The sequence below is a fragment of the Centrocercus urophasianus genome, unplaced genomic scaffold, assembly GCF_019232065.1.
Source record: "Centrocercus urophasianus isolate 14NV4802_14NV808 unplaced genomic scaffold, USGS_Curo_1.0 seq_15, whole genome shotgun sequence".
Taxonomy (NCBI): domain Eukaryota; kingdom Metazoa; phylum Chordata; class Aves; order Galliformes; family Phasianidae; genus Centrocercus; species Centrocercus urophasianus.
Window position 1 is genome coordinate 36,829,080 of NW_024884697.1, and position 22,220 is coordinate 36,851,299.

General features: G+C 38.0%; 1 protein-coding gene across 4 annotated transcripts in view; it reads left to right on the forward strand.

The window, feature by feature from the left end:
- The window catches only part of NAV3 (neuron navigator 3), a 252,315-nt gene that overhangs the window by 53,034 nt on the left and 177,061 nt on the right, over positions 1-22,220 (forward strand). For all 4 annotated transcript variants that reach the window (XM_042815979.1, XM_042815980.1, XM_042815983.1 and 1 more), the window contains exons 2-3: positions 21,245-21,362; positions 22,056-22,108. In XM_042815979.1, coding sequence (XP_042671913.1) covers positions 21,245-21,362; positions 22,056-22,108 — 171 coding nt within the window. The remainder of the gene's footprint in view (positions 1-21,244; positions 21,363-22,055; positions 22,109-22,220) is intronic.

Genomic DNA, 22,220 nt, shown 5'->3' on the forward strand with positions numbered 1-22,220 from the left:
TCTGAAGATCATGCAAGACTGTGTACTTTGACAGAGTAGAAGTAATATTATTAGCAGAAATTGTCTTTATTTTTACTGTGATTCTAGTATAGGTTCCCAAGACCTTACTTTGGAAATAGGATGTTGTTGTTGCCTGGATGTTAGAAGCTTTCCCCAGACAGTGTTTGCCATTTAAGCTCATTCCCAGAACCACTTCATGTTCTGTCAGCCTTGCCTCAAGGCATATAATGGGTATTGCCTGAGATAAGCTTGTGAGTTCATCTTGATAGAGCCTTCATTTGCCTACAACCTCAGTTAAAATGAATGGTTGACCTTCATGCTACAATGGTACACAGAAGAGCTGTGAATATTCAGGTGGCTTCTCAGGTTTCCAAGTTGAAGATGTGGAGCCTGGCCTTAACTGGTAGCTGGCTAACTGCCAAGACCCAGTGCTCTTTGTGATGAGAAGAGCTCAGGAGATTTTATCACAGCAGAAGCTACTTAAGGAGCTGCGTGATTCAGCTGTGTGAGCAACCTCTTTGAGCTGGGAGGTAATTGATGCTGTGTGAAGGCATTAGGAGAAAATTGCTGGTTCAGTGAGAGGAAGAATGGACTAAAATTATATACAACACATTGTTAGTTTGCTCCAACCAACATCTGTCCTTCTTTGAGAGGGGTTTGAACATCACCGTTGGACTAAAACAGGAATAACTTTTTCATCAAAAACACATTCCTGGCATAGTGGCCTTGCTTCCTCCTCTTGGTTTGGTTTGTTTTCTTAGTAAACGATAAAGCTCATGATGTGGGTGGGACACAAGGCAGTAGAAGACTAATTAAGATTTTTTATTTTATTTTTCCCTGGTTCTCTTCTGTCTTGATGTTTCTTTTCTTCCATGCACATTATTGTTGATTTTTTTTTTCTTTTCAGTTTTTATGAATGCATTTTGGAAAATATTTTTTCTTCTAATTTGATGGTTATTTTAATAATGTGGTTTCATGAATTTGAGTATTTTTTGGCATTTTTACAACAGGATTTTCACCTCAACATTTGCTACAGTACTTTAGATTTCCATGCTATTTCAAGAGAATAAAAGCGGTTTGTTCACCTATTATTTATGCAGTAGGTATTTCCTTATGCCCAACAACAGCAGAAGAGTCTTTTTTCTGCATTTGATAATGACATTATATATTGGTTCGTCAAGTGTTATACTTTGTTTTGGTAGAGAGATAGAAGGTCAGAGTTGTGTCTAAATTCAGAGAATGAAGTGGGTTTCTTTAGGTGACTAAAGACTAGCTAGCCTGTTTGGTTTTCTTTATCCCAGTTTTTTAATAGAATTTTTCCTAGGAGGCATTTCATAGTGCTTATGTGTCTCCTTTGCTCTTTCTCAAGAATCTCTCATTTGTTTGTTTCATTGTTGACATTAATATTGGTGTTTGTTTTGGTTTTCATCTCCCTGTCTGCAACACTTCCCTCATGGAGTTGGAAGTTTTCATCATTTCCTAATATGCTACTTGCATAACCAGTGTAAAAATCCATCTATGGAGTACACACAGTATGTAGAAATGCAGAACTGAACTCCTGTACTCTGTATAATTATCAGTGGATGCTGCCTTCCAAAGTATTAAGATTTAAGTTTCTGTTTGATATTGATGACATTTCTGGCATAGGTACAGATTAATTTAAAATTAATTTGTAAAAGATCACTGTCTGGCAGAACATCTGCAGGGACTTGCTGCTTTTCATACTACCAAACAGAACAACATCACAGTAACAAGCAGTACAGAAAAGAAAAAATCAGTTCTGCCTGTATCTAACGGCAAAATACAATTCCCTGTTAGCTTAGAATGTTGAAAGAAACTAAAGATTTACTATATACCAGTAAAGGTTTTGAAATAGATATTTTTAAAAAGCTTATCAGGCTATGCTAGTGTTTCTTCTTGTATTGCTCTTTAAAAAGTAACAAAACAAGACTGTTGAGTTCCTGTAATGAGTTAGCAAACTTGAAACACATTTCTTATTATATGCACTCTATATGTTACTTCAGAATCAAAGATAAATCAGTTTATTTTACAGTGGTCCTCTGATAGCACAAGGTTGATTTCCTGCAGGAATTAGGAAAACAAACCTGACCTCATTTGGGGTAATTTTTTTTCTTTCACTGGCTGTTCTGCATTCACATTGACATTTTCCAATCAGAGAAGCAGGTGCTCTTCTGAATTTTAACACCACCTTTAATGAGATTCTGGCATACATAATTTCCTGCGAGGCTTGTAGTTGGATCTATTAAGATGCCACATAGGTACTTTTATTAATTCTTTAGCCTTATGGAATGAAGTTGATTACCTCATTTTACATACGAGTTTTCTGGGATGCAAAAAGGCATATAATGAATGGTAAATAAAATAGATTGTTTTATAGAATTTCACAGGTTATACTCTTCATTGTTTAAGTTACAACAGGAAATACACATTGCTGGGTAAAGGCACCTCTTTAGAATATGCTATGGCTCTGAGTATCACATGTTTTATTTACATAAAGCTTCTCTTTAAAGAGACCTTTTAGAGTTAATAGTGTTTTATCACCTACATATAGTTCCGTTGGTGATGTAGGAGTGCAAAATGACTCAATCAAAAGTTCACTTGAAGCAGCAGCAAATGGGTGTATGGAGACAGGAGAACAAGACTCACTGCTACTCAAAGGACTACATTGTTTTGGAAAGGAAATTGAGGGTAAGAAAAGGCTACAGCTGCACTTCAACAAAACCGTGCAAATGTCAGGAATTTACCTCTTTAGTATGTCTTGGGATAATAACACCTTTCTTTCCCACCATCTGAAACACTTCAGTTGTCAGTGAGTGGATGGTGACATTGCACACATCTCCTGGATTGTGAGTAGTCTAATGTAGTTCTTACCCTTTGTGAAAATATGTATGGAGTTCAGATTTTACCAAAGAAACATTTGCATACTCCTTCTGCCAAAAATCCAGACCCAGAAAGTCAACCACTCCCACAAAGATGCCACTTAATGGTGGCTTTTATTACATTCCTTCCAGTTTTCACTCTCATTTAAGCATTTGAGGGATTCTTTCAAGAAGCAACCACAACTTCTATGTTGTTTCGTTCTACACAGTGTAACAAGCATATATACAGCAAGAACCTCACAATTCCAGTTTGTCTAAAAGGCCAGTCATTTTACATATTTCTAGGTGTTTTACCTTCTGTAAATAAAATGTGTTTATAGGCACAAACAAGTGTCCTAGGAAATCAGTCTGGGAACATTTCTTTCAGTAAATTACAGCTTTATTTGAAAAATGAGCATTCGTATTTGAACTAATCACACATAATTGCACCAATAATTGCCTTTTCTTTCTTTCAGTAAAGATTCACATTCAAATAAAGCTTACCAGCAGTTCTAGTTATGTGTGTTCTGTTTAAATAGAGCTGAAAATTATGCATCGAAGTATAAACCTCTCCCTGAATGTGTTTCCTCACTGGTCTAGTAGGAGCATCATGACTGGTGGTAGGTGAGGTGGGGCTGTGTCTCTTCAGAGCAGGTGTAACTGAGCATTGCTTGCAGCCATCTAGCTCATGAGAAGTGCTGTGAATGCTTTAGGCAGTTGGTTTTAGTTGGAGTAGTTTTAAGGCTACATTAATTAATGCCAAAGTATTGGCCTGATGCAGAGCTGGCTCAGCATCAGGGCGAATGCAATCAATTTAATGTTAAGTTCATCAGTACGCTCTGAGTTCATGTCATATAAATGTATTAATATTGCTTGACGTGTTTATATCTTTATATTGAAAGGATGCATAGCTCTACATTAATTTATTGCTTTTACTTTATTTCTCATATTTATCCATGGATGGGGTAAACTGATCTTGATAAAAGCAATTCTTTCTGTTGACAGCATACTATTTGACTTTTGCTGCAGTGTGGCTGGATTTAATATCAATGTTTCTCAAAAAGACAGCTTAAGTTTAATGTGTGCCTACAATGAATTGTATGTATAATATGAATAGCCAGTTGTGTTTATCCAGAACTGAAAACAGGGACTTTACCAAAAATCTAAAAGGGAAATGGTAACTGGGCCTTTCCAGGGAAATCCGGAAACTTGATTAGGATATTTTAGCTTTCTTTGTACTTACAAATTATTTAGTATTACAGAATGGCTTTTGGGTTACAAAAACATCTAAGAATCATGGAATGATTGAATATCCCAAGTTGGAAGAGACCCAGTAGGTTGATTAAGTCTAGCTCCTGGCTCCATACAAGACACCCAAAATCAAGCCATACATCTGAGAGTGCTGTCCAAATGCTCCTTGAACTCCAACAGTTTGGTTCTGTGACCTTTTCCACCACCCTGTTGGTGAAGAAGCTTTTTCTAATGCTCAACCTAACCTGCTTTGACACAGCTTCATGTCATTGAGCTCCAACTGCACCCCTGGGGGTGCTGGACTTTTTTGCCTGCCTTGAACTGATTGTGATGCCTGACCAAGACGACAACATAAAGGAATATTATCTAATTCCACGTGAAATAGGATTAGAGTGATACAAAGTTTTGAATAGTGTTAGTGAAGCAATTGATTTGATGCAGAAACAAATTAGATTTTTGAGCATCTGTAGACAAGACAGGACAGGACATCAGATACTCATTAGTACAATAGGCTTACAATACGCTGTGATGAACATTTCCATTTGTAACAGTGCCAGAGAGAGAAGTGGTTCGTTTGTTTTCCTGTTTGTTTAGCTCCAGGCCCTAGCTCTTTCCCTGAACATAAAAATCTTTTTTCTGTTTATATGTTATATGTTATCTACAGCAGAGCTATGGTACAGGTGAGAAGAGGCTGAAACCCAGATGAATGTGTTTTTAACTCCATTGTGAGGAAAATGTTAATTTATTTTTTCACATCAATATATACTGCAGTTGGCCATTCTTGATGAGGAGGATTTTGCCTGTGTGTGACATGATTACACTGGGCATTCTGCTGGCAAATGGACTTAATGAAATATATTTGCTAACCCTTTAACTTGAATAAATAGTAGAGCATTTCCAGTAGAAGGAAAAAAAAAAGAAAGAATAAGGAATTTTTATGTTATTTTCTACGTCAGTTGAATATTAGACACCCTTAATATCAAAACGGAAGAACAATCTGGAGCAGTTTTCTTATCTCTATACCTTGGTTGTTTCAACCATCCTCTATCATGAAATGTTTATTCTAGTTTTCTGCTTGTGTTATAATTCAGTGTGTTCTGTGTTTTTTTTTCTTTGGAGTTTCTTCTCTGTTCATTAAATTTGTCTCTGCTCGTTTTATCTCAACTTTTTTTGTTGTTTTTTCTCTTTGCCTCTCTCAATGAGAACAGCTTTAACAAAGTAATTCTGCCAAACCTCTCTGAATTTCTGAGAGGCCTTGAGATTGTCTTTGCTTCATGCAGAACTGTATGCTTAGCTATCTCCTAGGGATAAACCTTATCTCCTAATTTATGAGGGCTGCTGCAAAATTACCACTTCCTCTTTTACTGTGTTGGCCCACAACATCAGAGGCAGATGTTGGTGTTGTGGCAGTAGAGGTTGAACCTTTCCGCCAATATTCTATTACATTTTGTTGGCACGTGAGAGATGGCAGCAGAGGAGCAGTCTGACAGAATGGTGCCTGACATGGAAGTGTGTATGAAGTAAAGGTGTGTTGTTGAATTCCTTCATGCAGAAAAAAATACATGCACTGACACTTGCTGAGCTTTTATGTAGACCGAACAGTGGATGTGAGCACAGTGAGGCAGTGGGTGATGTGTTTCATCAGTGGCAATAGCAATGAGAAAGACGTGTTCCAGACAATTTTTTATGAGCATGGCATGCAGGCTCCTCTTTATCACTGACAAAAATGTGTTACTCGTGGTGGTGACTGTGTTGAAAAATATTAGATCTATCTTACGAGATACATCCTATCTCTTATGGCAGAAAAGTCAATATAAGGATTTTTAATGAAAGAATATTTTCTGTCGTAATTGTTTTCCTTCTTAATACTCAATATTTATATGTATAAATATACATATAAGACCATGAAAAATGCTCTCTGCTTGTGATAGTATTTCCTATGACATACAACAATCCTAGAGGAATCAGTGGAGTGCTTTTTAAGGCATCTGAAAAGTAGCTAAACGCAATATTTATTGTAAGTTTGCTTACATTTCTGTATAGATTATAAACATTTACAGAAAAGGTATTTTGAAATCAGCAAAGTGTTTTCTTTTTCTTTCTCTTTTTCTTTCTCTTTTTCTTTCTCTTTTTCTTTCTCTTTTTCTTTTTCTTTTTTTTTTCTTTTTCTTTTTCTTTTTCTTTTTTTTTTTCTTCTTTTTTTTTTTCTTTTTCTTCTTTTCTAAGGGTAAGACCAAATGAAAATTCTATCTTCACTGCAGTGCTGTAGCTCTTGAAATTTCTCATCAAGCAAGAGAATGATTAAAAGTGTTGCCTTTTTTACTTCTTTTTTTCATGCTTTCTACACTTACGTGCCATTTACAGCTTTTAGTTGTTACATCTGCTGACAGTTGTAAAGATTTTTAAAGTATTATTTGTTCCTGGGATTACTTTATTGAACATATTAAAAGAACTAAATGACAAAGCCACAAAGTGATGGCAAAAATAATCTTTTACCCAAAAGCAGGAGAAATATTCCTTTCCTGAAGGAATTCAGAGTACTGTTGCTGAAACTGAGTGAGAACAGTAATGTCAAAGGCTGAGCATAGTCATGCTAAAAGAAGAAGAATTTTAAGAGCTAGGAGGTACAGGACACAGGACTATTTATGAAAGGTTGTTGAGGCTTTTTATTATATCAGATGTAGTGCTCAAATATACAGAGCACTTCTAGTCTGCTTGCTTGAAAGTACTCCCAAAGAGCGGTGAATGCCAATGCCTTGTAGCTCCAGGAGCCCAAGATCACTTGGGGCTATTTCCTTCATGAGGAACATGTGAACTCCTGTGAAGTGGGCTGGTCCATGCTGCTGTTTGGACCAAGTAACCACCTCATACTCAGGAACTGACCATGCAAACTCAGGCCAGGAGCCAAGAGCTTCCAGGCAGGAGTAGAGAATGGACCAAAGTAACTTTTAAAATGCTTTCAAGGGGCAATGAAGACTTAGGAAATGGAAGAAAGAAGACTGTTTGTTGCTTTACTCCTTTGTTCTGCCTCCTGGCTTTAAGTGAATTCACAGTGTGTTCAGAAGCGTTTGGGTTTCCCTGCAAGTTAGATTCTGATAGCTTTCCATATAGAAGGATTATTTGCGCCAAATTCAGATGGTCAAGATAGTTTAATAAACCATGTAAGAAACTGTGCGGGAGATAGCTAGTTGGAGGTGATGTGAAGAACACAGCACAGGAGGTGCAAAGGCGTCTCTTCAGAAGGCTGTGGCAGGGCTAGAATAACAAAGTCTGTGCCTGAGTTTTGCTGTGAAGTAATTTACGAGGAAAAAAAAAATTCTTAAATGATTCAGATGAATGCCACCATACTTCTCCAAGTTTTGCCAAATGTTTCACATTCTCATTTTGTTACTATTTTTGTTTAGCTTCTCAGCAGAAGCTGCAGCCTATTTGTTCCCTGTAAGAGAAAATTGTTTCAGTAGTGCCCCTGCAACCCCCACAAACATGCCCCAGCACAAATTCTTTCATGCCTAGTAGCAAAGGCTAACTATGTACACAACAGTGTACCACACACACAACTTTCATAGAATCACAGAATCCTTAATGTTGAAAAAGATGACTGAAGGTCATCAACCTTCAGCCCATCACCACTAAACCCTGGGCAGCCTGTTCCAATACTTGAATACTCTTTCCAATAAGAAATTTTTCCTAATATGCAACCTGAACAAATGCTAGTGCAACTTGAGGTTGTTGCCTTTTGTCTTATTATTAATTACCTAGGAGAAGAGATCAACTCCCACCTCAGCACAACCTCTTTTCAGGTAGCTGTAAAGGGTGATAAGGTCTCCCCTTAGCCTCCTTTTATCCAGTATAAATGATCCCGTTCTCTCAGCTGCTTCTCATATATTAAACAGGACTGCCCTCATTGATGACCTCTGGAGTACAACCACTTATGACTGGTTATCAACTAGTTTTAACTCCATTCATCACCACTCTCTGGGCCCAGTCATCCAGTCAGTTTTTTACCCAGTGAAGAGTATGCCTGTTTTCCTCATTCTTGGTGGTAATGTTCCCCTCCACTCCAACAAGGGACAGAGATTTTCTTTGGCCCTCCTTTTCTTGCTAATGTATTTGTAAATACATTTTGTGTTATCTTTTACAGCAGTGGCCAGATTAAGTTCTATTAATGCGGGTTGAATTTCCTCTGTTGGGATTTTTCCTTGTTGTTGGTTAGTTTGTTTTTTGTACTGTGAACCTCTCATGTAAAGTTAAGTGCTCAGTGAGCTTGTGAACATTTGTTTTGTAAAGAGTGGGCAACATGCATGTGTGCATGCTATCTTGATTAAATATCCTTTGCTAGATATCAGATAAATCCAGGGGATCTTCTTATTGTGTGGGCAGTTTTTTGGTTGAACTTCATTGTAAAGCTGATTGTGCAGTACTGTCACATCCACTCTATCACTACAGTTATTGTGTGATTAGAATTTGGAGCATGCTACCACAATTAATTGAAATATCCTGTTCCTAAGATAATTGCTTACAGAACTGTGTCAGAACTGAATCATGAACATTTTAAATACCTTTTTTAGAATGTAATATTTTATAATGACTTACAAGACAAGACCCTTGGCTATCCCTATACTACACTTTGTATTTAATCTTACTACAGTCTTGTCAGACATTTCAGTGTTCTTTGGGGATCCCAGTCCTTCATATTTATTTTGCTTGCTGTTTGTCACATACCAAAGTTACATAGTCCTACACTCTTGTATAAACAACTGTTTTGAAGAAAATACTTCTGTGGATTTATCCCTGTTGAAGAAATACAGTACATTCATGCGTACAGTAAACATAATTGTATTTTGGAAGAGATTGATTTAAATCTATGTAGCTAAATTTGGGATTGGTTTACTATAAAACCACAAACTAGAGAAGCAATTTGCCCACTTTAATTCTTCTTTTAGTGTTTAGAATATCTTTTTCAGTCAAAGAGACACAGAGGAAACTTAATTGCTTCAGCAGATTTTAGATCAGAGCTTGAAAGTTGAGACTTTTACTGCTGTTACTCGGGAGTAATTATTAGACAGATAATATCAATACTGTTATAACCTGTAACAAGATAATGACAGCAACATGAAGTGAAATATTAAGGTACGTATGGAATTTTATTACTGATAGTGAAGTAATGTGAATCTGACAAAGGAAGCTGAGAGCAAAGCCATCTGGTGTAGTGTTTCAGAAGTCTCTCTGTGGAAATGTGCAACTTTAGAGGTACATCAGTTAAGAAAATTTCAAACTTAATTTTCCTCACTAACTCATGGGTCCCAAATGTACACATTCTTCAGTAAATGAATAAGAATGTGTAAGTGTTCCGTATGTTTTAAAGAAGTTTCTCCAAAGTATTTATCCTTACATTTATATCAGAAATGAGAGACATTCAGCAGGTCACACTGAAAAAGGTAATTTTTGGTTATCAGAGGCCTTAATGAAGTTCTGTAAAAACTGAAAGAAAAAAAATTTTAAGGACTTTAAGGACTATTTATTTCCATACCTATTTTATGCACTAAATAATGTAGTAAACAGTTGAATTTTTAACAAAGAGTCTGCTTTTCACAGTAATTCTTGAAATATGAGACCTCTCCACCTCCTCCAAAGAATTTATGTTCCTATGACCTACCTCACTTGCATTTTAGGTTCCTATATACATCATTCTCATCCTTGAAACTCCCACTCAGCAGCTGCCTGTTTTGGCAGTGCTTGTAGTCCATCCATAGCCATCCCAGGTTTTCACATTAAGCGTCTGTGTGGACTTAAAATTGTATTTCTAAGAATGCTCAGAAGCTGTATTGGCTTCGCAGAGTCAAGCACCTTACCAGCGAGGTTTACTTACAGTACAGGTGAAATAAGCACCTGCCTACTATAGCAAAAGGTTATAGTTGGGGGAAAAAAAGCAGTGCATCAGAATGAAATATTCAGTATTCATCGGCAGTAGCTGTTTCTTGTGAGAAAAGAGAGAGAGGAGAGGGGAGGGGAGGAGAGGACGAGAGGGGAGGAGGGAGGAAGGAAGGACAAGCAGAATTAAATTAATTTTCATTCTACTTTATTTGTGAGTTAAAATGACAAGATCAGCAAAAGCAGTTTTTCTTATCCTAAACCAGTAGATTGAATACAGACCTACCCACAGAAGTCCTCAGTGACACTCTGCACATTTCTGTATGATTTAAGTGGCTGTGTAGGTTCTCCTCTGATGCCAACCTTCTCGCACACAGAGCTAACTCAGGAGCTAGTGGTGCCAACAGTGCCATCCTGCATCACAGTCCCAAGAAAAATATTCATCATTACGTGGAAAGGGGCAAAAAGTGGTAGGTTACAGGTTTTTGAGGGAAGACCTGATGCTTCTTTTACAAAGGATCATTTCTGTTTCTTACATTAGTAAGAAAAAATACAAAAGGGATTTTGGAAGGAAAGGCTGGAGCACACTCTCTTCTCTCCAGAATGAATGCTTGTAATCTCTAGCCAGCAGAGTTATTTGTTTGTGTTTTCAGTGTCCCTTTCTTCTTCATCCTCTGCTTCCTGCTCACAACTTCCCAAATCTTGAATTATTTTCTGCATAGTGGTGTGGCTGCAATGAGAGTATCCCCTCCCTAATCCCTTACAGAAGCCTTTAGTCCCAAGGAGTCATTGTGTGGGAGGTAGAAGATATGGATTTAATTAAATTTAAGACAGTGGCCCTTTAAAGTGAGTCAGTCAATCCCTATCCTTCATTTCTACTCTGGTATTCAAGAGACAAGAGTATCACTGGAGTGTATAATTTAAAGAGAAACATGGAACAGTGAGTGAAGAGTTGCAGATGTGGAGCACAATCCCTTGAGGAGTTCAATGGTGAGTGCCCTCTGTATGGTCAGTCACGAGAACCTGGAGAACAGACCTCAAACTCAGAATTGCCAGCTGTTTTGTGGCATAAGGGAGATGGATTTGGCCTTGAAGTAAAAAAAAATAACCACCACATTTGTAGAACTAACAGTAGCATTTGTACTTACATATCAGGCAATGATGTCTGTAGTGAGGAAGATGAAAAAAATATATCAGGTAATGGCTGAGCTTTCATGTAAGTCTTTCAAGACCTTTTTCTTCTTCAGATATCATCCTCTTGTTATTTTCAGATGGCAGACTGATAGATTCTAAGTGATCATCTGATTTACATTAATTTATAAGATGTTTGTGTGCTTGGATTCAGCAATGACACATCCTAAAAATTGTACAATTCAGTTTGCAGATATGTCCAGAGCTGGAAGTGTTTTCCAGTGTCCAGTCTCACATCTGCTCGTCATTTTTATTTCTGGTTAAAAATTCACACCATATTATTGAGATGTAACATTAAGAATCAAAAAATATGCATCTTATTTGTAGGAGGGATACAGACATTGTGGTATGGATATTAGTTTGAAGCAGTATTGTCCAGTGTATGCACAGAGGTACTGATATGAGAAGAGCCTCTCCTACCACAAAGTCTTATTAAAGAACTTCAGTGTTAATTTCTGTCAGTGTGGATCTTTACATATGTAAGCCTTGATCCCTGATCTTTCCTCCATTTGTCCTTGCAATGTGATAGAAGACTCTGCATTTAAACTTCATGTAATTATCCATCTAAACGATCACACACTATCAAAACCACTTTGGTCTCCAGACTTGAAGTTCACATATAAGTATGATAATATTCAGCATAAGAATGGGATAGTTTGTTAATAAATATACTTTAACATAAGTGGTACATTTATCAGATGCTAGATTCCATTGTTTTTCTTTCTTTTTATGTATGTATGTGTCACTATTTTTACCCTGAACTAGGAGAGGTTTTTTTTCCTTGTCTTCAGAGGTAAATAGCAGATGAAAAAAAATATCTGTTCTGAATCTTCAATGTAATTTAGGAGGGTGGTGTAGTCCTACAGAAATGAGTAGCAGAACCCCAAAAAGTGGGATATACCTTTGAAGATTTTTATGGGAGATTGCAGATAGGACACAGATGAAGGACAGTCAGCAGGCCATGGGGCACCCCTTCCTGACACAGCCTTTTTCTGTGTGATGTGCAGTTCGAGCTCTCATTATAGTGTTTAGTCAGATCTCCCCTTTCATAATAGAAAACAAGGGTATTCAAAACCTTTTACTTTCCATAGGATGGTCCTTCCAGATCTGTTTGTTGTACAAAACCAATATATGACATAGGATTTTTGATTAGAACTGAGGAAGAATATAATGTTGAATCTAATTTGGGATGACAAGCTTTCTGCTGCAAAAACAATGATAAGATTATTGTGTTCCCTTTGTTATTTAAGATTATTATTTGGCAGAATTTACATCATACATAAAATTTATTGTGCTGGATGATTGCTATTTTAAGTATTATTATCATCCAAATGGACATGCCTTTATCTTGGGGCAACGCTTTCAAAAGGAAAAAAACGTGAAGTGGTATTCCTAGTGTACTGAGCTGCACCCTTAATCATTCAAGCCCTAAAACTGACTTGTATATTTGAACTGCAGAAATATATGTGTAGACTGTCATCCGTGCACATAATTTCATTTCCCTAAATTTCAGCAAGGTAGCAAAAGGCCAAACACTTGTGCAGTGATCTTTACCGCTAACACATGCATCAGAAAGACCTGTGTCAACAAAAATGAATGACAGTAAGAAGACGCCCAGATCACTTTTGCTTGAAGTCATTAATATGTTCACTTGATATTAATATGCTATCTTCAGTATCTGAAAGCTGTGCTGAATATGTGAGACGTGTTTATTGATATTAAATTATAAATTATAGTGTTTGTAACAAAAAACTTCTAACTGTCAAAGCCCAAGGAAAAGTTAAGTAGAAGTTAAAGTGCCTTGTTATAAAATATGCAGCTCGGAAAGCAAACTTTATTTTGTTTATTTTGATTCGCAAAATCATTCTTCCACATGAGAGGAAACCAAACAATTCAAATCACTTCCTAAGCCTCAAAAGATACAAGCTGGATGGAGACTTTAATTATAAAGTTAGTTGCCGTCTTTCTGCCACTGATTTCTTGTAACAAAAGAGCAAAAGTATGTATTAATATTCTTGCATCTTTATGTATCAGAAATTTGCCTTCCCATGCTTAAAAAGAAGTGCTGGAAAAGAGGGTTATTTTGATCCCTGGGCCAAGTTCTTTAATGCCAAATCGCAATGTGGAAAGAATGTCTCCATCCAAGTTATAAATCCTTAAAATGAGCTTTGATGGAAAATGTAGTTTCACAGTGGAATCTCCTCAGCTCCATGTGAGGAGCCCCACTGCTGCATCTATGGGGCAGGTGTTCCTTCTGTCCAGAATTGCTCTGCTGACTTACTGCTTTTGCTCAGAAAAGAGCAAGGATGATTTTATTCTGCAAATTACTTTGTGATTTCCAGACAGATCTGAGTACTTTTCTCTGTTCTTCTTTATTAAAATGAATTTGTAAGACTAGTCTTGAAATTATCCTAGAAGTGACAAGATATGTATGAGACAGAAGATTGATGCAAGTGTGGAATAAATGATATCTCACTCAGAAGAACAGAAAGAGGTCCCTGGTGCAGAGAGCCATCATTTCTGTCCTGGATAGCCCAAAGCAAAAAATAGGCTTCCTTTTACTTTTTTGGACAGGCACAGGTGCTCCTTCCCAACTCACCTATTTATTCCAAAGGCGATCTCATTTGCCAGGAACTGTTGTAGACATCTGTGGTTGAGAGCTTTACACAGACTCAGATAATGTGCATTTGTACCTGTAGAAAAAAGTAGTTTTGTATCAGCTCATTTATTTGGTCTGGAGAATACTAGCAGTTTTCTGTTGATCAAAGTAATTTCTTAATGCATCACCACTATCAAAAAAGAATATATTTCCACTGCATATTTGTTGCTGCTGTAGCATCCATAAGAATATCTGTGTGTGTCCCACTACAAAGGACAGCTGGCACCTTTTTCCATCATATCCTCCCTCTTCCTCATCACTTCTGGGGCACACATATGTGAATATCAGCAGGAAGAGTTGTTGGGTCAGATTCTGTTGCATGGGCTAAATGCTGGCTAGAGAGTGGATTACATCCAGCATGTTCCTGAAACACATCTCTCTTTTTTTTTTTTTTTCCACGTGAGAGACATCCTGCTCATATGCAGTAAGTGATGGGATGTTACCTTTAGGAGTGCTCTCCGCATCTGAACTGATATGCCAAGGCAGACTCGCCTTCTGAGTGGTGTCTCTGAGTTTCACAGTAATGCCCAGCAGAGAATACTGGTTGTCTTTGCCCTTATAATATTAGAGATACCAGTTTGAATCAGTGTTTTATATAAAAGATGCAGTGAATAATAGGTTTGGTATTTTACTGTAGTTTTGCTAAAAGGATGCAAGAATGTGCTCTGAAGTTGAAAAATACAGGTAGGAAATAATTCCAAAGTTAGTAGTACAGGCAATTACATGGAGTATTAATATCAAAACATCTCAAGACTGGCTGTTTTGGAGGCTTACTCTGTGTGAGTCTTGTCTTCTGTTAATTCAGGAAGCTTGAGGCTAGTATTAATAACTGTGGTGTTGTTGCTCTTCTGACAAGAATTTCTTTGCTGCAGTACAAATCTGCAGGAGCCCAGCAGCTGCATTATGAATATCTGGCTCCTTCCTGTGGTACTTCATTGCTATTGCACAGGGCTGATGAGCAGCTGCAATAAAATAGTAAGCAAAACAATGTGTTTAAAATATATAGCAAATTGGTATGATTATTTTCAAAAGATGAGTAAGTTATTTCACTCTACAAAGAGTTGATTTTTGTTTAATTTGCACTACACAAATCACTTAGCAAACCTTGTCCACCCAACCACAGATACAAGCCTCAGTGCTGTTGTTAAATATTGGCCTAAACACATGTATTAAATGAATTCTGAGTTGGATTTGTTAAGAAATGTGTGGAAAGAGAGAGCAGTACATCAGGACAAATGTCATTAGGGTGATTCAGAAACTCTAAGTTGAATAAGTCATCTAAAAATTGCCAGTGATGGTTGACTGGTATTATTTCTATTCCTTCTCTTTGCTGTGATTAAATAAATGTTATTTTATTTAATTGTATTTTTATCTGAAAATTGCAGAATAACATTGATGGATACATACTGCTGTTTGTAACACAGAATCACACTACAGGGATTCTGGCATTTTGGTTAATTTCTGTGTACTTCTCTAAACAATTTCTATTCCTAAACTTGTGATTATTGTCATTTGCTCACTCAAATCGAGAAAGAAGTTATCAGGAATGTCATTTAATACTTACTTCACTCTCTTGAATGAAATGTGTTGGCTTCTATTTTGCATATAAATTGTATCATTCTAGTTTCATTTTTCTGGCCTTATATTTTTAATTGTGTAAATATTTTTCCTTCTCATGCAATTTGCTCCACATTATAAAAAGTGCCACCCCCAGCTTTACTTTGAAGCACATGAGCTGGAGTGTGTTTTCTGTAGTAAGTTAAGTCCTGACATAAATCGGATGCTAGGTCTGTCTCTGATGGCAGGCTAAATATAAATATTGAACCATTGTTTGCAAAGTTAGCCCTTTTCCTTGTTAAGAGGAGGACAGAAACTAATGAACTGTGCTTTTGCAGCCTGGGGAGAAAACCTGCAATAAGAAAATATTTAAAAGGTCAGAACCAGACTTTCAGTTAAGTTTTCCTTAGTGAAGAGACAGGATGAAGGCATCTCTTTGCAAAATGATTTGCTCACCTTCTTCTGACAGTAGTCAACACATTGCCCAACTTCTCCTTATAAAGGCCAGCAGCTTCAGGGACACTCCAACACATGTTGCACTACCCACGACTCATTGGCCAAGAATAGCTCTGTCGAAGTAGAGTTGTGGTCATGCCCTCTCGTCTGGCAAATTCCCTTCATCGGGGACTCTGGGACTGCTATGGAGACTCTTCTGGGTATTCAGCATCCAGTTTGGGCCACACACTGGAAAACAGCCTAAGAAATAGATACACAGCCTTTGCAGCCCATTGCATAGCATGCTGGAGAGGAGTAAAAGCAAGTCATTAATCTCTTTTTGTACAAGCATGATTTGAACGATTGTCTATGGGTGAAAAGCTCTAAGTGCTATCAACATTGAGCTGTCTTCACTGCCCATGTTTTAAGTAGGCTGAATACATTACACTAGTTAGTCACATAACACATTTATTAAGTTAAAAATACTGTATTTCCTCTTTGGCTGGCTGTTAAAAATTTTTGTGTTCTACTTTTTTCAGGTCTTTTGTTTCTTTGTTTGTTTGTTTGAGAAACAGAAATGAATATCAAACGTATTGATCTAGTCTGAACACAAAAAAAAGACAGACTCTTGCTGTACTGAAAAATAATATTTTATATGGCTGTGAGCCATTGCAACCCAGGTATTCTGCAGCAACACTTTTCATGATAGATAACTGTTGGTCTATTTTTCCAACTTTTGTTTGCTACAAGATAAAGGGGAAAAAAAGAAACAGTGAGAGGCTTGCTAATGTAAAGGGATTCCTTTTGGGAAATAAGTTCTTGAAAACATCCCCTTCCCCCAAAATATGAGGCTGGTATTGTGAACGGAAGAAAGCACTGGGGGACTGCACTTCAATTCTTTCATACTAATGAAGGAGGACATGGTTGTATTCTAGAGAGCATTTTAAAGGACAGAATATGAAAGATGGGTAATATCTATTGATTCCCAGATATCTAGGGAGGAAACTTTTTCATACAGTGGAAAAATGTGTTAATATCTTTTCAGATATAACCTAACCTCCTAAATGGCATGGAATTCTGTCACGAGGTCTCAGCATAACTCAGCTGGCTGCAACTGTTGTTCTTCCTAAGTAGCAGCACTGGCACATAACAGAATGACAGTGGTGCACACTAAGTATGGAAAGCTGCCTTCTCGGTGGCAACAGACCATTTTCAGAACTGAAAATCTATATTCTGTAGCAAGCAAAAAAAGCAGAAATATGTAGAAGGATCTTGATTCCAGGAATATGTATTTTCCCACCATGACTATTTATAAAACTGCCTGATTAAAAAAAAGAGAAAGAAAAAATCAGATTAAAAAAAATATATAAAGAAAAAAACGATTACAACTCATAATATCTGGGTTGTATTTTCAGCTTTGCTTGCCTTTGAACAAGACGTTAAAAAAAATATATATAGATACAAAAAATACTCTGATAATACTTTTTATTCGTTGGTTTCTCTACGTCTTAAATAAAGTCTAGGGGCGATCTCATTAACTTCTGTAAAGCCTATTGAGGTGGCTTTGTGGAAGACACTAACAAAGTGTTACGAGTTATTGCATTAGACTGATTGTAATTCTGAAATCCAGTTGACATTTCACATTTGACATTGATGGGGTGTGGTAGCATTTCTGCATTAATTTTAAAGGAGGTTAATTACAGCACTACCTCGTGTATAATTGCCTGGTTTACGATTAAAGCATTTTCAACAAATGGTAGTAACCTGTGAGATCCCTGTTCTTTTTCACTCAGTTAAACTAACGTATTGCAAAATGTTTTGTTTCTTCACCAGTCCTGCCAAGTTGCTCTCCTGTGTTCCTTACAGCAATGTGTGGAGTATCGAGGTGAAGTTCATAACTATATTTGGGAATGAGAACTGATTTCCTCTAACCTCTGGAAGGTTAGCATGACAAGCAGTTGAAGAATGCTAGGGGAAACCATTGTTAACACAAGCAGGCTGTGCCCAAGCTCAGATTGCCCCACTGAATTCAGCTTTGTGTTGCAAGCGGTTAAATTATCCAATGCCAGGACACAGCTTGGACCATACAAACGCAGTCTGGCTCTCTTCTGCTATCAGGTTGTTGAGGCTAGTACTCCACACCACAGACAGCAGCAACTCCACCATCCTTCTTCAGCTGTTGGAGCCTTGCACTGGAGCAGATACTTCTGTTTTAGCTGGGTCTGTGAACCACAGTGCTAAGGGAGGAAACCTGAGAGGAAATGAATAAGTCATCAGCCCGCCCCATCACGTAGTTGTGAGGCTGAGGCTGTGTTCCTGGGCTGGTCAGTGCAGTGAGGAGGAAGTGTTGCAACCACTGACCCATCTGTGTGTTGTCTTGTCTGGAACAGCCTCAGAATTAAAAAAAAAAAAAAAAAAAAAGTAAAATAAATAATAAATAAATATTAAAATGTTTTTGGGAAATGTTACTGGTCAGTTAGTGCAAGATGAAATTATCTCCTGCTAGCTCTGAAAAGAGGAGGAGCATGGAGAGCTCCAATAAAAGGGGAATGCCAACTACAAGCAAACTGTTGCATGAAATTACAGCGCTTCTATCTTTTTTTTTGTGTAACTTCTCTTTGCAACTGAGTACCATCAGTGATTACGTACACTGGAGATTTTTGCTGTCCTGAGCATTTTAAGATAAAATTACAGTTACTTTGATAATCATTGTGAAGGGGGTTTTCTATGACCCTTGTTATTTGCATCCAAGAATTTAGTGTGAAATATGTAGTGCATGCACACATTCTTGTAATTTCATGTATCCATGTGCATGCTTCTCATTTTCTACAACTGACTCCTGAGCAGTTGGGTTCATGGAAGAATGAGATGAATGAAAACGGAGTCCTGTGGGGAAGGGGACAAACTGAAGCAAGTGGTGACCCTTTGTAAAGAGAGGAAATTAAACGTGACATTCCATTGCCAACTGGATATTACTTTGCTCTCTGGTCTCTGTCAACAGCTCTTCAATTTCTGATTTTTTTTGAAAGTGAATTTTTTGAAGTGAAAAATCTCCTTTGACTACCACCTCATCTCACTTTTTTTCCCATCATTTCAGGACTGTCAAAATACAGACCATCGGTACAGTTTTGCGGCCACCAGGGTGATGTGGGTTAGGAACTTTTGGTAGCAAATCACCCATATCTATCACAATTCATTTCCATCTCTGCTGTTCAGATTCTTCATTCTTTCTACTTTCTACTTTTAAATTTACAAAAAAAGAAATATATGAAGAGTGAGTGGGTGAAGTCTGTTCTTTGAGTATTAGATACTTGCACAGCAGCTGCTAGAATAAAATTTGTCTGGCTACATACTGAGACGGTAGTTCAAGTTGCAGTCAAAATTAGGATTGGTACATCAGATTATGTGTGGGTGTGACAAATGAAAAAAATGACATGCATGGTAAAGCATTTTTATTTGGAGTACAGAATCAACCCAAAATAATATTGGTAGGTATTAAATTCTGTATTTTCCAGTGGATCAGTTTCATTGGAGTACAGAAAATAGTTCAGCTTATAGCGGGAACTCAGAGAATACTTAAGATGCATTATTTTTAAAGAATGACTGAAGTTGAAACACTAGTAGTAGGGAGTACATGATGCTATGGGTGTGGTATGTGCCTTTTATCCTCCTGAATTCATATTGTTCCAAATATTCGTTAATACTATCTTTGGAGACTCCACATTGGCATTCATTATATGTGTTTATACACACTGAAGAAACACTTTCATATCTACTGTTGGCTTTGAAAAACATTTTAATGGAGTCTTCCGTGTGATTCACCTGTGTAGTAATGAAAAAAAGAGTTCTGGTTTTTGAAAACCTATGACCCAAGCAGACTTCTGGGTACAGGAGGGAAATTTAGGTCCCCAGCAAGGAGCAGCATCTTTTGGCTATGGGAGACTTGAATCCCCTCCCACAATTTGATGCCATATAGTTATTTACAGTTATTTAAACCTGCCAAGAAAGCTTAGACAAACCAGTTGTGATCCATTTGCAGGAATTTTGAGGAGATATAGGATTGTCCAAACCAATCAAAATTTCCTGTCAATTTTACTGAAGAGTGAGAAAACCTGTGACAAAGGTTTTCACGGTGCAAATGAGTCTGACTTGAGTGTGGACTAAGCAATGATACCTTTGCTGGGTGGAAAGTGGATGCTGGTTCTCCAGATAAGGCTCAGGACTGGCAATTTCCAATTTTTCCATGGTTCTGCCACAGATTTACTTGAATTAAGCAAATAGTTCATGGCTTTGGTCTCTGTTTTTCTGTTCACAAAATGGAATTCTGACCCCTTCCTCCCAAGGGTCTCTGAGGTTAAATAAAAGGATGTTTATAAAGTGACCTCATGTTGTTCTCATAGATGAGGTGCGGTGTCAACAATTTCAAACAATAACCTCAGCATAGAGGGTACCACAGATATTATATATTCCTACATAGTGATGCTGCTATGCATATATGCTTTCTTTCAGCAACCACATGCAGGGACAGCAAGAGGGTCTGTCCTTTCTTCTAGGGTGGTGAGAGGGACTGTGGGAACCCCACAGATAGGACTCAGTCCTTGCTGCCTAGAGCCATTGATGCTCTGATGCTGTGCCGTGCCTGGGCTAAGTTTCACTGGTCCAGGCTGCCTTGCCTGCTGGGAAACACGCTGGGAGACAGCGTGAGACCTTCTGGGGTGCTCCAGGCCTTCAGCATGCATGGCATGGTGTTCCTGACTCTCCATCTCACCTGCTTCCAGCCACCTCCTCCTTCTTTTGGTGGATGTCTTTCAGCTGGGCCTTTCTAACCTTCCATTGGTTGCTTTCAATTTTTGTGCAACACACAAAACCATGGGAACAAATGAACTGCGCAGGGCGGGAAACTGTGATTATTGCAGCAGTGTGGCAGAAGCGCTGTCACAGACGGGATCCCAAGCAACAAACCAATGAACTCCCACCAAAACACAGGCACACACTTCTGCTCTCGCTTTCTCTTTGGCAGTCTCTGCGTGCTGGGTGTGTGGTGGGGTGTGAGAGTAGGTAGGGGCATGGCAGGAGGTAGAACTGGGGCAGACATGACTGATTTATGGCCTGAGTTTCCTCTACTGTCATAAGGGGAATTTTGCTTGGTCACAGCAAGCTTGAACCCTCATGAAACAGAGTGAATCATTTGATGTTAAAATAAAACAGAAAACGGCAGTGGGAGGGGCATGGCTGTTTTAAAAAAAAATAACGTTAAAATTGTTTCCTTTGGTGCTGACTTCTTAAACTGGAATGCGATCCGGAATAGTTCTCGTGTGCAAGCCAACATTTGTTTTAAGAATTTTTATTGTCTTCTTTCCCTCTCCCCTCTCTCCGTCCTGCCCTCCCCTCTGCTCTGCAGATTTACACTGACTGGGCTAACCACTACCTAGCAAAATCTGGCCACAAGCGGTTGATCAAGGATTTGCAACAGGACATTGCAGATGGAGTTCTGCTAGCAGAAATCATCCAGATCATCGGTAAGACCCAGGCTCGGAGAAGTACTGTGAGCTCTTTGCATGGGGGAATATATAATTCAAGTTGAATGTATTTAACAATAAGATGAACCCGGAATAATATGATTTGACTGACTCCATATGTCTCTGATATTTGTGTGGTTCATCCGTGTCTTAATTAAAAAATATGTTTATGTGAGCATGTTTGGAACTGTCTGTTTAACCATACTTTAAATGGCCAGAACTGTATCTTACACACTTTGAATTGTCAGAAATGAATGCTCCATTAAGCCGTATGTCTCCCATGTGTGCATTTCGTTAGCTGGAGTGGCTCATACTTTCTGGGCTGCCTTGAAACTGTATCCTGACCCTACAAAGACAATTGCGGAAGATTTCATGTCAGCAGTTATTTTGCAGGGGCTGAAGAATTAGCAGCAATCTCCTTCACACTTCCCCCTTTGCATGATTTAGCATGTGGAAGCAACTGCTGCTAACAAGAAATGTTACTGTGCAACGGAGCTTTACTTAGAAAGGAGCTCTGTGTCAACAAAACCCCGTGCACTTTATCGCTGTGTCTGTTCTGCTTATTCTCTTTCTTTTTGGCGTGTGTGTGGGTTTTTTGTTTTGTTTTGTTTTGTTTTGCCGAGGTTGGGGCTGGAGAGAAAACTTTTATCTCCCTGTTTACTTCTCATTTCTCACCTCACTGTTTCTGTTTAGCAAATGAGAAGGTTGAAGATATCAATGGCTGTCCCCGGAGCCAGTCTCAAATGGTAAGAATAACATATATTCTTAGTGTGCATTGGCATCTCTGCATTTTTCTAAAATGCTTTCTAACAGCGATTTCTTTAAATGGTGAATATTCTGTCCCATATCTAGTGTACA